We start from the raw sequence: 19,758 nt of genomic DNA on the forward strand, positions 1-19,758 counted from the left end.
ATTACAGCAGGGTATATACCATTTTTAGAACAATTTTCGAAAGTAAGGTTTAATTACGCAAAGAAAAAGATCAGAGAAGCAGACCAGTGTTTAGGAAGATTATGACATTATGACATGTTCTAGTCTACCAGCCTCCTCTAATAACTCATTTCCTGAGAGGTCAGCTCTTCTGTACCACACCTTTTCCTTTTGCTGTCTGTGTTACATATTCACTGTAGTTTCCCAGAAGGACATATCTCCCTCTGAACCCATCTGCCGGTATGCAAGGAAATGTCTGTCATGGATTAGTCATAGAAATGGAAAATGAAAAGAGAGAAAGTTCCAAACTGCTTCTGAACTTTGATCTGATCATGAACATCAGGCCCTAATGGCCTTTCCTCGGGTAGATTTAGGTTATCTGGAAACAGTTATGAAGAGTATGCCATCATATAGTGTACTATTGCAAAGCTTTATGTGGAAGGTTGAAGGTTAAACTTGTGTTGCTCTACAATACGATAACAGCTAGGTCCACTGGCCTTGAGCTTGACCTCTCAAACGGCAAAGATACTATACAGACAGGGACAAAACAAGTAGAGGGAAAAGATGTTAAGAAGACTACAGACAGTATTTCAGTATGTCATTTAACCCCACAAACCCCACACAAACACCCCCAAGAGTGATGTCAAGTATTTGTATTTGTATTTATTATGGATCCCCATTAGCTGCTGCCAAAGCAGCAGATACTCTTCCTGGGGTCCAGCAAAATTAAGGCAGTTTATACAATTTTAAAACATTACAATACATTCACAGATTTCACAACACACTGTGTGCTCTCAGGCCCCTACTCCACCACCACCACATATCTACAATACTAATCCATGTGTATGTATTGTGTGTGTGTGTGTGTGTGTGTGTGTGTGTGTGTGTGTGTGTGTGTGTGTGTGTGTGTGTGTGTGTGTGTGTGTGTGTGTGTGTGTGTGTGTGTGTGTGTGTGTGTGTGTGTGTGTGTGTGTGTGTGTGTGCCAATGTTTGTGTTGCTTCACAGTCCCCGCTGTTCCATAATGTGTTTTTTTAATCTGTTTTTAAAATCTAATTTTACTGCTTGCGTCAGTTACTTGATGTGGAATTGAGTTCCCTGTAGTCATGGCTCTGTGTAGTACTCTGTGCCTCCCATAGTCTGTTCTGGACTTGGGGACTGTGAAGAGACCACTTGTGGCATGTCTTGTGGGGTGTGCATGGGTGTCCGAGCTGTGTGCCAGTAGTTTAGACAGACAGCTTGGTGCATTCAACATGTCAATACCTCTCATAAATAAAAGTAGTGATGAAGTCAATCTCTCCTTCACTTTCAGCCCGGAGAAATTGACATATTAATATTAGCTCTCTGTGTACACTACCGTTCAAAAGTTTGGGGTCACTTAGAAGTGTCCTTGTTTTTCAAAGAAAAGCACATTTTTGTCTGTTAAAATAACATCAAATTGATTAGAAATACAGTGCAGACAATGTTAATGTTGTAAATTACTATTGTAGCTGGAAACGGCAGATTTTTTATGGAATATCTACATAGGCGTATAGAGGCCCATTATCTGCAACCATCACTCCTGTGTTCCATTGGCACGTTGTGTTAGCTAATCCAAGCTTATCATTTTAAAAGGCTAATTGATCAACAGAAAACCCTTTTGCAATTTTGTTAGCAGGGCTGAAAACTGTTGTTCTGATTAAAGAAGCAATAAAACTGCCCTTCTTTAGACTAGTTGAGTATCTGGAGCATCAGCATTTGTGGGTTCGATTGCAGGCTCAAAATGGCTAGAAACAAAGCACTTTCTTCTGAAACTCGTCAGTCTATTCTTGTTCTGAGAAATTAAGGTTATTCCATGCAAGAAATTGCCAAGAAACTGAAGATCTCATACAACGGTGTGTACTACTCCCTTCACAGAACAGCGCAAACTGGCTCTAACCAGAATAGAAAGAGGAGTGGGAGGCCCCGGTGCACAACTGAGCAAAAGGACAAGTACATTAGAGTGTTTAGTTTAAGAAACAAACGCTTCACAAGTCCTCAACTGGCAGCTTCATTAAATAGTACCCGCAAAACACCAGTCTCAACATCAACAGTGAAGAGGCGACTCCGGGATGCTGGCCTTCTAGGCAGAGTTCCTCTGTCCAATGTCTGTGTTCTTTTGACCATCTTAATCTTTTATTGTTATTGGCCAGTCTGAGATATGACTTTTTCTTTGCAACTCTTGCAAAAGGGTTTTCTAATGATCAAGTAGCCTTTTAAAATGATAAACTTGGATTTATTACAAGATTTAATTGAAGTTCAGGGTTTAGTGAGTGTTTTGTTCCAAATACAATGCTTTTAATATTAGAAATATTTAGGACTAACTTATTCCTTGTCACCCACTCTGAAACTAACTGCAGCTCTTTGTTGAGTGTTGCAGTCATTTTAGTCGCTGTAGTAGCTGACGTGTATAGTGTTGAGTCATCCGCATACATAGACACTCTGGCATTACTCAAAGTCAGTGGCATGTTGTTAGCAAAAATTGATAAAAGCAAGGGGCCTAAACAGCTACCCTGGGGAATTCCTGATTCTAACTGGATTGTATTTGAGAGGCTTCCATTAAAGAACACCCTCTGTAACTCTTTATCCACATTATAGCAGGGGGTGTAAAGACATAACACATACATTTTTCCAGCAGCAAACTATGATCGATAATGTCAAAAGCTGCACTGAAGTCTAACAAAACAGCCCCCACAATCATTTTATCATCATCATTTCTCTCAGCCAATCATCAGTCATTTGTGTAAGTGCTATGCTTGTTGAGTGTCCTTCCCTATAAGCACGCAGAAATTCTGTTGTCAATTTCTTTACTGTGAAATAGCATTGTATCTGGTCAAACACCATTTTTTCCAGAAGTTTACTAAGGGTTGGTAACAGGCTGATTGGTTGGCTATTTGAGCCAGTAATGTGATGATACAAGTGCCGAAAGCACAATTCTGTCTTGAACAATAGTATGTGTATGTGTATTTGGTCTTGGTTTTTGTGATTTCCAGATGTTTTCCCAGTCGTACAACACAGGGATGTACAGTGCCTTCAGAAAGTATCCACACCTCTTGAAGTTTTCCCATTTTGTTGTGTTATAGCTTGAATTTAAAATGGATACAATTTAGATTTTTTGGTCTCTGGCCTACACACAATACCCCATAATGTCAAAGTGGAATTATGTTATTTGGCATTTTTACAAATTAATAAAAAATGAAAAGCTGAAATGTCTTGAGTCAATAAGTATTCAACATCATTGTTAAGGCAAGCCTAAATATGTTCAGCAGTAAAAATGTGCTTAACATATCACATAGTAAGTTGCATGTACTCTGTGTGCAATAATAGTGTTAACATGATTTTTGAATGACTACCTAATCTCTGCACTCCACATATACTAATCGCTGTGATGGGAGAAAACTGAGGATGGATGAACAACATTGAAGTTACTCCACAATACTAACTTAATTGACAGAGTGAAAAGAAGGAAGCCTGTACAGAATACAAATATTCCAAAACTTACATCCTGTTTGCCACAGGGCACTAAAGTAATACTCCTGAGTGGCTCCTGAGTGGCGCAGCAGTCTAAGGCACTGCATCTCAGTGCTTGAGGCGTCACTACAGACACCCTGGTTTGAATTCAGGCTGTATCACAACCGGCCGTGATTGGGAGTCCCATAGGGCGGTGCACAATTGGCCCAGCGTCGTCCAGGTTTGGCCGGTGTAGGCCGTCATTGTAAATAAGAATTTGTTCTCAACTGACTTGCCTAGTTAAATAAAGGTTAAATATATATTATTTATATACTGCAAAAAAATGTGGGGCAAATCCAATACAACACATTACTGAGTACCACGCTCCATATTTTCAAGCATAGTGGTGGCTGCATCATGTTATGGGTATGCTTATAATCGTTGAAGACTGGGGAGTATTTGAGGGGGAAAAAATACAGAATGGAGTTAAGCACATGCTTTCCACCAGACACTGGGAGATTAATTCACCTTTCAGCAAGACAATAACCTAAATCACAAGGCTAAATCGACACTGGAGTCGGCCACTCATGTTCCTGAGTGGCCGAGTTACAGTTTTGACTTAAATATACTATGGCACAACCTGAAAATGGTTGTCTAGCAATGATCAACAAACAATTTGATAGAGCTTGAAGAATTTTGAAAACAATTATGGTCAAATATTGCACAATCCAGGTGTAGAAAGTTCTTAGAGACTTACAGCTGTAATCACTGCCAAAGATGCTTCTACAAAGTATTGACTCAGGGGTGTGAATATTTATGTCAATTAGATATTTCTGTGTTTCATTTTCAATAAATGAGCAAAAATGTCTAAAAACTTGTTTTCACTTTGTCATTATGAGGTATTGTGTGTAGAGTGGTGAGAAAAAAAATATTTAATCAATTTTGAATTCAAGCTGTAACACAACAAAATGTAGAATAAGTCAAGGGGTAGGAATGCTTTCTGAAGGCACTGTATATTGTTTCCTCTCAGATCTGGCTTGTTGGCTTGTTTCAACAAGTCTGCTGTGTGAACAGAGCTCTCACAGCCTACAGTTCCTCCCTTGGTTTGATAACATTTGTGACAGCTTCAGAGATATGTTTAAATAGTTTAAATAAATAACTATTTCAGAGGTGTCATAGATTTTAGAAGTTAAACAAGAAAGTTATTTACTGAAGCTCTGAAAGGACAGTCAGGGAAACAGTTTTAGGCCTAAATTTAGGGTAGTTAAGTAAAAAGAATAAAACATGTTATAATTGTGCATACAGTTATAGTTTGAAAGGAAGAGATTGAACCATCTTTCTGTATTAAAGTTGTGGTTTTTAAGTCTGTGTTAGAGTTTGCGAAAGCCTGTAATTCACCCCCTCACTAGCTCAAATGGTATGGCCTTCCTGGAGGGGGGTGGGGTGTCTGAGGTGGGACAGTTGTTCAAGAGGAACCAGATGGTTTTCAGCATGAATGGGGTCATGAAGGGCAGGTTCTGTTAGGCTGGTACAGTTGTTCGCATATAGAAACGTAGCGATAACTGGAATCCCTGGCTTCAGTTCCCTTGCTTGGTTTCTTTTGCCTGCTTGAAACTGTTCTTCTTGGATTTGTGTAACTAACTCTCAATCACTTATGGAATCTGTAAAGTTTTGACCTCCACCACCAGGCTACTGTTGAGTGTTTTGGGCTTCAATCCCCTTTTTATTTGTTAATGAGTGGTCGGACTAAGTTTCAGCAACTGCTAGGGAAAAATGGTGAGTATGAGACTTATCCTTTCTGAAATGATCTTATTTTTAGTTAGTTTATTTACATGTCAGTATATTATGGAGACCCATGGAGAGAAAAAGAGAGGGACAATTAGAGCATATGATTGATTTCTTCTTCTTAAAAAAGTTCAGAAAGATCTATTAAGATTTTACTGATTAAGAATTAAAAACATAGAATGAAAGGTATGATTTAGAAAGCTTATGATGTGCTTTGAAAAGACGTTCTGTCTTCTAAAGAAATGATCTTTTTAGAGTCATTATACAGCTGTATCTACTTCTAAATACATTCTGATTCATTTTTAAAGCCCATTGTAGTGAACAATTAAGCAGCTTTTAACCTTATGCTAATTATATATTATAATGTTAAAGCCATCTGTGTCGAGAGAATGAGACTTTGAACTCCTGATGTCACCACACACGCTCAATCCTGTTGGAATTTTAATCAAATGGAAATGTACAGTAAGACTTGTTGATCGTGTGGGCTTTGAACCCTTGGTGATCAATGGCTTGCATTGTGGTAGCTTAGCCGTCCATTGAAAAGTTGGGTTTGAAACAATGGCAGCCTTACATCTCCTGCGAACAATACCAATTATTCAGTTTTGAAAGAGAAATGGGAATGCAGGGATTTGTGGTCACTGAGAGAATATCCCCTCTCTGTCTTTGGACCACTGTGTTTTTCTTGTGTTTATGGTGAAGTACTGATAATAACATTTGCATTAATTCAGAGAATAATAAAAGTTGTTTGAAATCGAAAGTTATGTTTTTTTTAAGGTATAAAATGGTATCAAATATAAATGGTATGAAAAAAGGCACACACATTTCATTCCTCTATTTGTAGATTTTTAGGTAATACTTTGAAGAATGTGGAACTCGTACCACAGCAAGGCTTTTTAGGCCAATCACAATGTTGGCTAATTTATTTTCTGGTTTTAATAGTCCTCAGTAATTTCCCTGAGAAGTACAGCAGTCAGAGAAGAACATGATCATTAAATAGCACGTAAACGATTGGTTATGTAGTAATTGATGCCCTCAGCAGCACAGAGAACACACTATATTATAAAATATGAAGAGCCCCTTAGCACACTCTGTGGTATAAACGTCTCCCTTTGTGTCAACACTCCCTCCCAGTGCTGGGGATTTCCTGTCGGCCATTAGCCTCCCATCCACCCTACCCCAGTCTGCCCCGCATGGCTCTCTCTCTTCTCTGTGGTGTCAAACCATCTTCTCCTCAGATGAGGAGTTTAAACAGAAGCAACACCTCCACCACCAGAGAGATAGACATCTCTCCTGATCAGTACTCTCTCCCCCAACTCAACCCAGAGATAGGCACCGACCGTTCTGCCCCTTTGCTCACCTCACACCCAGACAGGGAAACAACAGCTCGCTCTGTGGTTAACCTTCACTTCACTCTTGATAAAAAGGCAGCACTCTGCTCCCTCATAGAGAACCAGGTCTTCCCCGTCTAACCTTCAAGTCAACTTGACAGGCAGGCAGGAGAAAGATAGGCAGGCAGCCCTCCTGCTCACCTCTCACCCCAAGAACAATAGTCCTCCCTTCTGTTCACCCCCAACCCCTGAAGAGACTGCCACATTTACATTCAGACACAACAGTCATAAAATCTACAGAACGTGACTGGTCAAAACTCATAGTCTAATCAAGCATAGTAACAAGTCTCATAAAAATGCTTTGCTTCACCTTCTGTCCAACTTTCAAAGTGCTGATGAATGAAAAGACTGTTGTTGAAGTGTCTGTAATATGATTTACATGAATGCAGCAAATCCCCTTATTTTTTTGTAAACATATGCTAGCAATTTAAGGAATTCAATCGTCACTTGTAGAAATTCAGTATGGCATCCATATTATATACTTAATTAAGCTTGTTGATGGTGGTAGTGAAGTGCAGAAGTCAGAGGAGAACATGATCAGTGTTCCCTTTTAAGGAGCTCTGAATGACGACTTGTTAATGGATATCATAAGGTGAATGCACCAATTTGTAAGTCGCTCTGGATAAGAGCGTCTGCTAAATGACGTAAATGTAAATGTAATACTCCCCAAGTCTCAGCTGTTCAGGTATCTGATGGTGTCAATGTTCAATGGGCGGCTTCAAGCCTCAGCATGAGGGAAGGACTAGACTCCAATTGGCAGGCGGCTCAAATGAAAACCGTAGAGAAGGAAAACCAGATGGTAACGCTGGTCAGGATGCTGCACTTTCCTCAAGGCAAATCTGTTTGAAGTTTCAACAGCTTTCCAGCTGCTTCTCTGACTGATTACAGGGGAGGGACAGTCGATCTTTAGAGATGAGAGGAAGGATATGGAATATTATACTATTTTTGCAGTGAAGGAGCTTTCTGACATACAGTACCAATGGGAGATTCCTCTAAGCGTCAGTCACTGTAGTAGTTTCTTCGTCTTTCTTCTTGGGTGTCTTAGGTTTTGACTTTCCTGTTGGAAATTAGTCATGTTGCTTACTGACCTCAAAGCAGAGAGGATTCTGCTGGTTTGGCTTAAATATGTAATAGAAACCCATGAACTAAGAAGGCATGAGGTTAACCAAGTCTCAATGGTAGAAGTGTATGTCATGTAGCTATTTTAGTTTCAGTGGGTGGCTTGTACTGTTTGAGTATGTATTCAATGAGTAATCCCAATGAGTCTGCATATAGGCTACAACTGGCCTTTTCCTGGAGCCAGTGTGCTGTAGGGTAGGGCAGTTAGGGAGGAGATATCTGCATGGGAAGGAAGCATGGCTTCCCTGGGGACCCACACAGCTCACTCTACAGGTCTTTCAGCTTGGAACTCATGAATTAACGAGAGGTCCCTTACAATTATACTCATCATCTCAATAACGATATAGGCCACACAGATTTAGTTCATGTTCCTTTGATATCAATTGTGATGTTCTGAATAACTGAGTAGACTGGTAATTTGGCAATTGTTCAGATACCGCTCTATACCTTCTGAAAGTTGATGTTGCGAAGACCTATTTCGCAAATTCTCTTTTACTGCTGGAGTTTCAGGCTTTCCCTGGTGGATAGTACAGTGCTTGAGAACACAGGCCTCAGTTATGATATCCAGTCGGAGCTCTGGGTATATGGGAGTTAAGGAATGTCATAAGGAGGTGGAGTCTCCCGGAGAGGAAAAGAGAGGGACAATTTAGACGTGAGTCAAACATACAGTAGTCTATAGTACAGTAAACTGATGCAAGAGGTCTTTGTGTGAAAGGCTCACTGGTTATTGTATGTCCATTCATTACCTTTTAGATAAACTATCTTCATATAGAGAGAGGTACTCACACACACAATCTATGAATTGTCTCTCCATTAAAAATCCAACGCTGTAGACTACTAATTAAATATTTACTAAGCAGGAAGATGAATGTACAATTTTGCGATCTTAACCATTTTCTGAATTTTCAAAGCATGGGTTGAATTTCATAATGGGCTTCATTTGTAACCTTCCGAGGATATGTTCTTCACATATTAGAATTTTGTGGTCAGACCTCATAAATATGTTCTATTTACCTCGTATGTTGCCAGGTGGTTATCTGAACCAACCATATTGCTAAAAGGCCACATTGACAATCTACCGGAGGCAGTAATGTCAGTGCATCCACATATCCCATCCAGATGAGGTCTTACAGACGTGTTTAGTTTCTATGAATTTTTGCCTGTGTCAAGCCAATGTCATGCAGTAGTGACAGTATTGTTAAACTGTGGAATGTTGTAAAGTCAAATAAAATGATAAACCAACTTGATAGATAAGCCTCTGCTTTGCCTCCTAGCATTGGGGTCTTTCATTTGGCCATCATCATTGCCTTCTATCAGGCTCTCCGAATCTGGTTGGAGGAATATGTATAGTGAAACTAATGAGGAACTTTTGGCTTTATGTAACAAGTCAAGTCATAGCAACCACCTAACTTTTCATTTAGAAGACGTACTTAGGTTGTAACTGTAGTACAATACATGTGTCTGTGTATCTTTATGCGTTTTATTTTTTCCTTTTCAGAACTGGAGGCTAAAGAAGCTTGTAATTGGCTGCGGGCTGCTGGATTTCCGCAATATGCCCAGCTCTACGAAGGTAATCAATAGATGTCCCTGTGGTTTATGGACTCTAGACTCTATAATGGTCAACCAAGTTAATATGACTACTATGGTCCAGAGAGACTCATTGTGTTTGGTTAGCTCCTACAGTACAGACAGGTTTGCATCCATGAACTTCTAGCTCATCAATGCATGCACAGTACTATAGTAAAATGAAACAAACCACATTTGCTGCTATATACACAATGTAATCATCTCACATCACCAATTACTGTACTGTGTTAAAGGATGTTAGAGCTAAATTTGGGTACCAAAATATACCTGACTGTAGGCTACATGTCACTTATGATGCAGAAGCTGTCAATGAGCAGTGTTATTTGCCTCCACTCAGCAGTCTTCTAATCAAGCTATCCCCATGTCTAGCAAACATGATCATTTAACATGCTGCTTTCATCAGGTTGAAAGCTAATTTACAGTGGGTTGCAAAAGTATTCACCCCCTTGGCATTTTTCCTATTTTGTTGCCTTACAACCTGGAATTAAAATTGATTTTTTGGGGGGGTTTGTATCATTTGATTTACACAACATACCTACCACTTTGAAGATGCTAAATATTTTTCCCTGTGAAACAAACAACAAATAAGACAAAAAAATGAAAACTTAAGCGTGCATAACTATTCACCCCTCCCAAAGTCAATACTTTGTAGAGACACCTTTTGCAGCAATTACAGCTGCAAGTCTCTTGGGGTATGTCTCTATAAGCTTGGCACATTTAGCCACTGGGATTTTTACCCATTCTTCAAGGCAAAACTGCTCCAGCTCCTTCAAGTTGGATATGTTCCACTGGTGTACAGCAATCTTTAAGTCATACCACAGATTCTCAATTGGATTGACGTCTGGGCTTTGACTAGGCCATTCCAAGACATGTAAATGTTTCCCCTTAAACCACTCAAGTGTTGCTTTAGCAGTATGCTAGGGTCATTTTCCTGCTGGAAGGTGAACTTCCGTCCCAGTCTCAAATCTCTGGATGACTGAAACAGGTTTCCCTCCAGAATTTCCCTGTATTTAGCGTCATCCATCATTCCTTCAATTCTGACCAGTTTCCCAGTCCCTGCCGATGAAAAACATCCCCACAGCATGATGCTGACACCGCCAAGCTTCCCTGTGGGGATGGTGTTCTCGGGGTGATGAGAGGTGTTGGGTTTGCGCCAGACATAGCATTTTCCTTGATGGCCAAAAAGCTACATTTTAGTCTCATCTGACCAGAGTACCTTCTTCCATATGTTTGGGGAGTCTCCCACATGCCTTTTGGCGAACACCAAACGTGTTTGCTTATTTTTTTCTTTAAGTAAGGTTTTTTTTCTGGCCAGTCTTCCGTAAAGCCCAGCTCTGTGGAGTGTACGGCTTAAAGTGGTCCTATGGACAGATACTCCAATCTCCGCTGTGGAGCTTTGCAGCTCCTTCAGGGTTATGTTTCGTTTCTTTGTTTCCTCTCTGATTAATGCCCTCTTTGCCTGGTTGAGTTTTGGTGGGTGGCCCTCTCTTCGCAGGTTTGTTGTGGTGCCCAGTCTTTCCATTTTTTTATAATGGACTTAATGGTGCTCCGTGGGATGTTCAAAGTTTCTGATATTTTTCTATAACCCAACCCTGATCTGTAATTTTCCACAACTTTGTCCCTGACCTGTTTGGAGAGCTCCTTGGTCTTCATGGTGCCTCTTGCTTGGTGGTGCCCCTTGCTTAGTGATGTTGCAGACTCTGGGGCCTTTCAGAACAGGTGTATATATACTGAGATCATATGACAGATCATGTGACACTTAGATTGCGCACAGGTGGACTTTAGTTAACTAATTATATGACTTCTGAAGGTAATTGGTTGCACCAGATCTTTTTAGGGGCTTCATAGTAAAGGGGGTGAATAAATATGCACGCACCACTTTTCCGTTTTTTTATTTTGAATTTTTTCATTTCACTTTACCAATTTGGACTATTTTGTGTATGTCCATTACATGAAATCCAAATAAAAATCTATTTAAATTACAGGTTGTAATGCAATAAAATAGGAAAAACTCCAAGGGGGATGAATACTTTTGCAAGGCACTGTAATTGCAATACCCAATTATTGTTGAACGAATCGCATTCTCTCAATTTGTTGGTTGAGCAATGCATATTCTATGGAGAATGAACTTCACAGGTAAATCATAGATCAAAGTCTGACAAATTTGAAATGCCCAAAGTTCAATGTTGATAATTCACATGAATTAGACATGAAGGAAATGCACCACTGCCAGTCAGAATAAGCTGTAGTGAAAGACAAGAGTGAAAGCATTATGACTAAACCTTGTTAATGCTTGCAGTTGGTTGGTGGTACTGTATATGTTAACAAATAATCTCCTTATTCTCAGCCTTAATCTAAACAATCTTAATTGTTTATCAACTTTGTTCTAAATGCCAGGAGGTAGTACTCATCAGATGTAAGGAAAGCACCCTCTCCTAACAGTGTAGCCTCTGCAAAAGGGAAGTAGAGAGAAACAAAAGCTGGAAATGAGAAGCCTCTGGAATGTTGTGTGACGAACAGTTTTCTTTCTCTAATATCCCTACGCACACAAAAATAGCCCCTCGTTAAGCCACATAGAATTTTTAACCACTTTTTACAGTTTTAATCAAACTGTTGTAAAAAAAATCATGAGATTTGGAGATTAGTCCATAGCATCCAGTCATTGATCAGTAATGTAAAGGCTTGTCAAACTGTTTAATTTTGCTGATTTAGTCGCGAATACATAATACTGTATAAAATGCATGCATTGCCAAGGACTGCAGGCAGCATGTCTCAAAATGAATGTCTGCACATGCCCGGTTGGCATGAATTTTATATCATAGACATTTACATTTTAGTCATTTATCAGACACTCTTATCCAGAGCGACTTACAGTCGTGAGCGCATACATTTTCATACTTTTTTTGTACTGGTCCCCTATGGAAATCGAACCCAGGACCCTGCCGTTGCAAGCGCCATGCTCTACCAACTGAGCTACATGGGACCACCTTTAATGTTTAAAAGAGAGTAATATTTATGACCTCAAGAGGTTGGTCATGTTTTCCTAGAATCTGACCAAATCACCCAACAGTATAACCTACCCGCAAACATACATTCATAAATTTGATATGGCCATATGCTGTTATTCTGGTGTCTTTGGTGCCGGGAGAGTAAAGTTCCCATAAAAAAAGTCTAAACACACCTATTAACATATCCCCCTCTCTTGATCTGCAGCGGGACAGTTTCCTTTAGACATCTCCTCTGTGAAAAAAGACCATGGGTTTCTGGACCAGGATTCACTGAAGTCACTATGCAGGTAAGGCATTCACATTTCCATTACCTTTCACGTCTGCATCCAAGTCTCATACTATGAGGTATGCTATGCATTGTTGGTAATGATTTTGCAATTCTTAAAAATGAACTTGAATTAAAATGATTTTATATTTGTTTTCTGGGAAGTATAGGAATCCCACTATAATGATGTGGATTGTTATCGTTGCTATTATAAATACAATAATTTATTTTACACTTTTTGTTAAGAATATTTACAATAATTATTCATACCCATATCCATCTTTTGAGGTGTGATAAAGAGGGTTTTCACTGCTGGTCATTGACTCAAACATCAGTTGCACAAATCTATAAAAAAAAAATACTCAGTTGAACAGAGTTCTGGTTGGTGGCAAACTATAACTTGAGTTGATATACTTTGTGTGTTTCTGTGTGTGTGTGTGTGTGTGTGTATGTGTGTGTGTGTGTGTGTTTCTGTGTGTGTATTTGTGTGTAAGAGCAGTAGAGACATGGTGACTGAATTTCCAATCAAATCCCAGTAAATCACCTGAGCTCCCAGAGTCACCATGCTGCCAGATTGTCCTCAGAGGAGTAGCTATGAATCTATTCTCTCAGAATACAAATATACACTTCTAAAAAATATAGGACAGCTGGGCATTCCAATAAATATGTAATTGAGAACATGGCATGTATGACTAATCAAATTTTTCTCAAGATAGCACATTTCTTATGAAAAGAAAATGATTGAGTGATATTGTTACATTGATTAGCATTAATCAGTGATATGTTTAAGATCAGTCTTATATCTCATTAATTATTGTAAAAATATTGTCAATATTGTCAACACCAGAATAAATAATGAAGGCAGAGAGAGGCCTTTCGATATGATACGATACAATAATGATAAAGACAAACTTTTTTACTGTCTACCAAGTTCCAACTATGGAAACTTTGAGCTGTAAGAGAAAAGTTGAACTGCTGTCTGTCTTCAGAAAAAGGACATGAATCAAGCATAAAATTAAACGTGTTAAAGTTCACTGTAGACTTTCTGACTCTTGAAATGTATGAAATATAATTTGACACATTTTTCCTAAATAAACCTGTTAGTGAAATGCCTCACATACAGACTCATTTAAATCTGTGGTGCAGCAATTGACATGGTGTGAAATTCAGTCTGGGGTGGCGTGATGTAAAAATAAAACAGCCTGGCTCAAGGCCTGCATATCTGCATACTCGTGCTCTGAAAAAGTAATGCATTTTGAGCCATCAACGATGTGTGAGCCTTGAATTTTTTTTTCTGGGACGGGGGGACGGGGACAGAGGTTGGCGTTTTCATTCACTATCAAGTCGTGTGGGACCTAAAATAGCTCCTTAAAAATATAAACTAATGCATGAGATGCAAACTGATCTGGAACACAATTTCTAAGGGGAGCCATGGGAGTAGTCCTTGAAAACATTGAAAATATTACACATTGACATGAAAAACAGAATGTTTTGTTTTTGTGAATACTGACAACTCTATTTCTTATCAACTAACAAGCTAAGCGACCTATCTAACCAACGACATGACCCTATTTTTTTGTTATTGTTAAGAAATTTGAAACAGAGAATACTGCTATTGTCAGATAATTTATAGATAGCTATCTACACTGAACAAAAATATAAACGCAACATGTAAAGTGTTGGTCTCATGTTTCATGAGCTTAATTAAAATATCCAAGAAATGGTCCATATGCACAAAAAGCTTATTTCTCAAAAATTGTGCGTACAAATTTGTTTACATCCCTGTTAGTGAGAATGTATCTTTTGCCAAGATAATCCATGCCAGGTGTGGCATATCAAGAAGCTGATTAAACAGCATGATCATTACACAGGTGTACTTTGTGCTGGGGACAATAAAAGGCCACTCTAAAATGTGCAGTTTTGTCACACATCACAATGCAACATACAGTGGGGGAAAAAAGTATTTGATCCCCTGCTAATTTTGTACGTTTGCCCACTGACAAAGAAATGATCAGTCTATAATTTTAATGGTAGGTTTATTTGAACAGTAAGAGACAGAATAACAACAAAAATATCCAGAAAAACGCGTCAGAAATGTTATAAATTGATTTGCATTTTAATGAGGGAAATAAGTATTTGACCCCCCCTCAATCAGAAAGATTTCTGGCTCCCAGGTGTCTTTTATACAGGTAACGAGCCGAGATTAGGAGCACACTCTTAAAGGGAGTGCTCCTAACCGCAGCTTGTTACCTGTAAAAAAGACACCTGTCCATAGAAGCAATCAATCAATCAGATTCCAAACTCTCCACCATGGTCAAGACCAAAGAGCTCTCCAAGGATGTCAGGGACAAGATTGTAGACCTACACAATGCTGGAATGGGCTACAAGACCATCGCCAAGCAGCTTGGTAAGAAGGTGACAACATTTGGTGTGATTATTCGCAAATGGAAGAAACACAAAAGAACTGTCAATATCCCTCGGCCTGGGGCTCCATGCAAGATCTCACCTCGTGGAGTTGCAATGATCATGAGAACGGTGAGGAATCAGCCCAGAACTACACGGGAGGATCTTGTCAATGATCTCAAGGCAGCTGGGACCATAGTCACCAAGAAAACAATTGGTAACACACTACGCCGTGAAGGACTGAAATCCTGCAGCGCCCGCAAGGTCCCCCTGCTCAAGAATACATATACATGCCCGTCTGAAGTTTGCCAATGAACATCTGAATGACTCAGAGGACAACTGGTGAAAGTGTTGTGGTCAGATGAGACCAAAATGGAGCTCTTTGACATCAACTCAACTCACCGTGTTTGGAGGAGGAATGCTGCCTATGACCCCAAGAACACCATCTCCACCGTCAAACATGGAGGGGGTGTTTTTCTGCTAAGGGGATAGGACAACTTCACCACATCAAAGGGACAATGGACGGGGCCATGTACCGTCAAATCTTGGGTGAGAACCTCCTTCCCTCAGCCAGGGCATTGAAAATGGGTCGTGGATGGGTGTTCCAGCATGACAATGACCCAAAACACACGGCCAAGGCAACAAAGGAGTGGCTCAAGAAGAAGCACATTAAGGTCCTGGAGGGGCCTAGCCAGTCTCCAGACCTTAATCCCATAGAAAATCTGTGGAGGGAGCTGAAGGTTCGAGTTGCCAAACTTCAGCCTCGAAACCTTAATGATTTGGAGAAGATCTGCAAAGAGGAGTGAGACAAAATCCCTCCTGAGATGTGTGCAAACCTGGTGGCCAACTACAAGAAACGTCTGACCTCTGATTGCCAACAAGGGTTTTGCCACCAAGTACTAAGTCATGTTTTGCAGAGGGGTCAAATACTTATTACCCTCATTAAAATGCAAATCATTTTATAACATTTTTGACATGCGTTTTTCTGGATTTGTTTGTTGTTATTCTGTCTCTCACTGTTCAAATAAACCTACTATTAAAATTATAGACTGATCATTTCTTTGTAAGTGGGCAAACATACAAAATCAGCAGGGGATCAAATACTTTTTTCCCCCACTGTATGTCTCAAGTTTTGAAGGAGCATGCAATTGGCATGCTGACTGCAGGAATATCCACCAAAGCTGTTGCCAGAGAATTTAATGTTAATTTCTCTACCATATGCCGCCTGGAACGGCATTTTAGAGAATTTGGCAGAACGTCCAACCGGCCTCACAACCGCAGACCACGTGTAACCAAGCCAGACCAGGACCTCCACATCTAGCTTCTTCACCTGCGGGATCGTCTTAGACCAGCCACCCGGACAGCTGATGAAACTGTGGGATTGCGCAACCAAAGAATTTATGCACAAACTGTCAGAAACCGTCTCAGGGAAGCTCATCTGCATGATTGCCGTCCTCACCAGGTTCTTGACCTGACTGTAGTTCGGCGTCGTAACTGACTTCAGCGGGAAAATGCTCACCTTCGATGGCCAATGGCACGCTGGAGAAGTGTGTTCTTCACAGATTAATTCCGGTTTCAACTATACCGGCCAGATGGCAGACTGCATGTATGGTGTCATGTGGGCAAGCAGTTTGCTGATGTCAACGTTGTGAACAGAGAGGCTATGGTATGGGCAGGGATAAGCTATGGACAACGAACACAATTGCATTTTATAGATGGAAATTTGAATGCACAGAGATACCGTGGCGAGATCCTGAGACCAACTGTCGTGCCATTCATCCGTGACCATCATCTCATGTTTCATAATGAGAATGCACGGCCCCATTTTGCAAGGATCTGTACACAATTCCTGGAAGTGGAAAATGTCCATGTTCTTCCATGGCCTGCATACTCACCAGACATGTCACCCATTGAGCATGTTTGGGATGCTCTGGATCGACGTGTATGGCAGCGTGTCCAGTTCCCCCCAATATCTAGCAACTTCACACAGCCATTGAAGAGGAATGGGACAACATTCCACAGGCCACAATCAACAGCCTGATCAACTCTATGGAAAGGAGATGTGTCACGCGGCATGAAAAAAACAGTGGTCACTGACTGGTTCTCTGATCCATGCCTCTACCTTTTTTTAAGGTATCCGTGGCCAACAGATGCATATCTGTATTCCCAGTCGTGAAATCCATGGATTAGGGCCTAATTTATTTATTTACATTGACTGATTTCCTTATATGAACTGTAACACAGTCAAATCTTTGAAATTGTTGCACGTTGCGTTCATATTTTTGTTCAGTGTAATTTGAATTAGCACTGCACTTGTAAAAAAAACAAATATTTTGATATTTCCTGTGTTTTTTCATTTGATCTCTTTCATTTCCATGTAGGAGGCTGTCAACCTTGAACAAGTGTGCCTCCATGAGACTGGAGGTCCATTTTCAGTGCAAACAGGTGAGTAGACCTGCACATAAGATCTGTCTGTCTCAAAGTTTGTTGTGTGCAGGCCAGCCACTAGATCCACTGCTATAGCTTGTTACATGTCTCTCTGACTTTCACAGTCTATATGAGTTTGCTTGACGGCCTTGTATATTACAATTGTTTTATTTTCCATTGTACATGCACAAATAAGTATATATTTGCTTTGCACTTAGACATAGCCCTTGTCAATGCAAATTATCCTTCCATAACCATGTTATAAAATGGTCTCTAATTTGTCTATCATCTGATGCAGAGTGAAGACTCTGAGGAGGATGACCTGTGTGCCATCAGTGACCGCTGGGCATTCCAGCGAGAGAGTAAGACATGGTCCCGACTGCGTACCCTCTCCCCACACATCTCCCCTAACATGGAGGTCCACTCCTCCACCACCCTGCACCCCTTGAGGGCCTCTGCCAGTAGTGAGAGCATCCTGAGTGACTTCAGCAACCTGGAGGTCACCTCCACCCACAGCAGTAGCAGCCTGAGTGTGAAGAGTGACAACCCCTCCAGTCAGGTCACCAGCACGGCAGAGCCCTACACCCTTACCTCCCACCATGACTCCCATGGTTCCCACTCTCCCAATGGATCCGCTTGTGAGGACCAGCCTGTGTCTCCCAAAGACCTGCTTGCTGTTCCTGTCAGCAGAGAGAAGACCAAGAGGTGTTCCAATACCTTCCTGAAGAGAATGGAGTCGTTCAAGAGAAAGGATAAAGAGAGCGAAGTGACAGATGGCCAAGTTGTGATCTCTCCGCTGCAGTTCCCTCTAACCCCTGGCAGTTTGCATTGCACTTCCAATGAAAGTCTTCCTGGTTTAAAAAATAACACTACAGAAAAGAGCAGTGTAAATTACAGCAGAAAAGCCCATACTATCTGTCGCACAGGCCGTAGGTCCCCAGTTGTGGACAGAGCTAATGCGAAGAGCAGTTGGCTCTATCTAGAGGACTATGACATGGCAGGGTGGAAGGGGGCTAAACAGGTTATTCAGAAGAGTGGCTATAAAAATGGACTGGATTGTCTGGTTCATCTGCCAATGGACCACAAGCCAGGCACGTTCCCCAAGTCCCTATCCATCGAGAGCCTGTGCACTACTTCCACCTCTCACGAGCTGCGTGAATTGCAGATGGAGGACGTAAACCTCTCCCTGGGCAGCAGTCATGAGTCCCAGGAATTCAACATGTTTCCTAGAAGAAGAAACTCGTGTTCCTCAGTGGGGAGCATCTATGACAATGTGAATGAGGTTAGTGGCAGTTCAGACGAGTTGAGAGAAAAGGTCTTTGAGCACCTGGATGATATCCTTCAACATGTCCATGGCCTTCAGCAGAATATAGACCAGTGGTCCAAGAAGGTGTGTCAGGAGCTCAGTGACAAGCATGAGGAAGAGGAGGACACTGACGAGACCAGAGAAACAACATTCTCCTCCAGCCTCCATTTTGAGGAGCAGTCTATGTCAGATGTAGGCACGATGGCCAGTGACTACGACAGCACAGGAAACTCTTTGAATGAGGTGGAGGATGTTGAGACAAGAGAACGAAGGGACTCAGGAGTGGGTGCTTCCTTAACCAGGCCAAGCAGGTAAACATACATTGTTATACATAAAGATGATAACATGTTCAGGTTCATCAATATTTTAACAAATGTCAAATAGCTCTTGACATTTAGACAGTATAATAGTAAAAACACATAAATTAATTGATTTAATCGCCTCTAAGATATACCACAAATGGGCACTCATATAGATCAAAACATTGACCTTTATTCCCAATACATTTCCCCTCTCTCTAGGAAGCTACGGTGGCATAGTTTCCAGAACTCCCACAGGCCGAGCCTGACTTCAGCCTCCCAGGAAATTAACCGCCAGTCAGCCGCTCAGCTCAACCTTCTGCAAAAGTTCTCTCTACTCCGGCTCACTGCTATAATGGAGAAATACTGCGAACCCAACAAACATGGCTGGAGCTGGTGAGTGGAGGGCCCTTGGGTGTGGAGAGTGGAGATTGAAAAATAGATAAAAGGCAGAGACGTAGGGAAGTGCACTTTATTATACTGTCCCTTTCATATGCATTTAGTCAGGGCAGTGAGTATTGTTTTGTGGTAAGGATATTGCTTTTTAAAATGCATCATATATGTTTTTCCATATGGCAAGGCCTTTGATCTACATTTATGCAGCTAATGAATAGTAGTATATAGAAAGCTGTTAAAACGTTAGATTTGTAAAATTTCGCAACTGTCTCATTCAGCTCTTATTTCTCA

At 40.7% G+C, this 19,758-nt stretch overlaps 1 protein-coding gene across 2 annotated transcripts in view; it reads left to right on the forward strand.

The window, feature by feature from the left end:
* stard8 (StAR related lipid transfer domain containing 8) overlaps window positions 1–19,758 on the forward strand; it is a 38,264-nt gene that overhangs the window by 5,092 nt on the left and 13,414 nt on the right. Inside the window, exons 1-6 of one of the 2 annotated variants that reach the window (XM_029691593.1) lie at window positions 4,918–5,260; window positions 9,275–9,346; window positions 12,577–12,658; window positions 17,421–17,484; window positions 17,765–19,083; window positions 19,294–19,467. In XM_029691593.1, coding sequence (XP_029547453.1) covers window positions 5,218–5,260; window positions 9,275–9,346; window positions 12,577–12,658; window positions 17,421–17,484; window positions 17,765–19,083; window positions 19,294–19,467 — 1,754 coding nt within the window. In that variant the 5' untranslated portion in view covers window positions 4,918–5,217. Of the gene's footprint in view, window positions 1–4,917; window positions 5,261–9,274; window positions 9,347–12,576; window positions 12,659–17,420; window positions 17,485–17,764; window positions 19,084–19,293; window positions 19,468–19,758 lie in introns of those variants that run through there. The other variant, XM_029691592.1, reaches the window with a different exon arrangement.

This window comes from Salmo trutta, chromosome 15 (assembly GCF_901001165.1).
Source record: "Salmo trutta chromosome 15, fSalTru1.1, whole genome shotgun sequence".
Lineage (NCBI taxonomy): Eukaryota > Metazoa > Chordata > Actinopteri > Salmoniformes > Salmonidae > Salmo > Salmo trutta.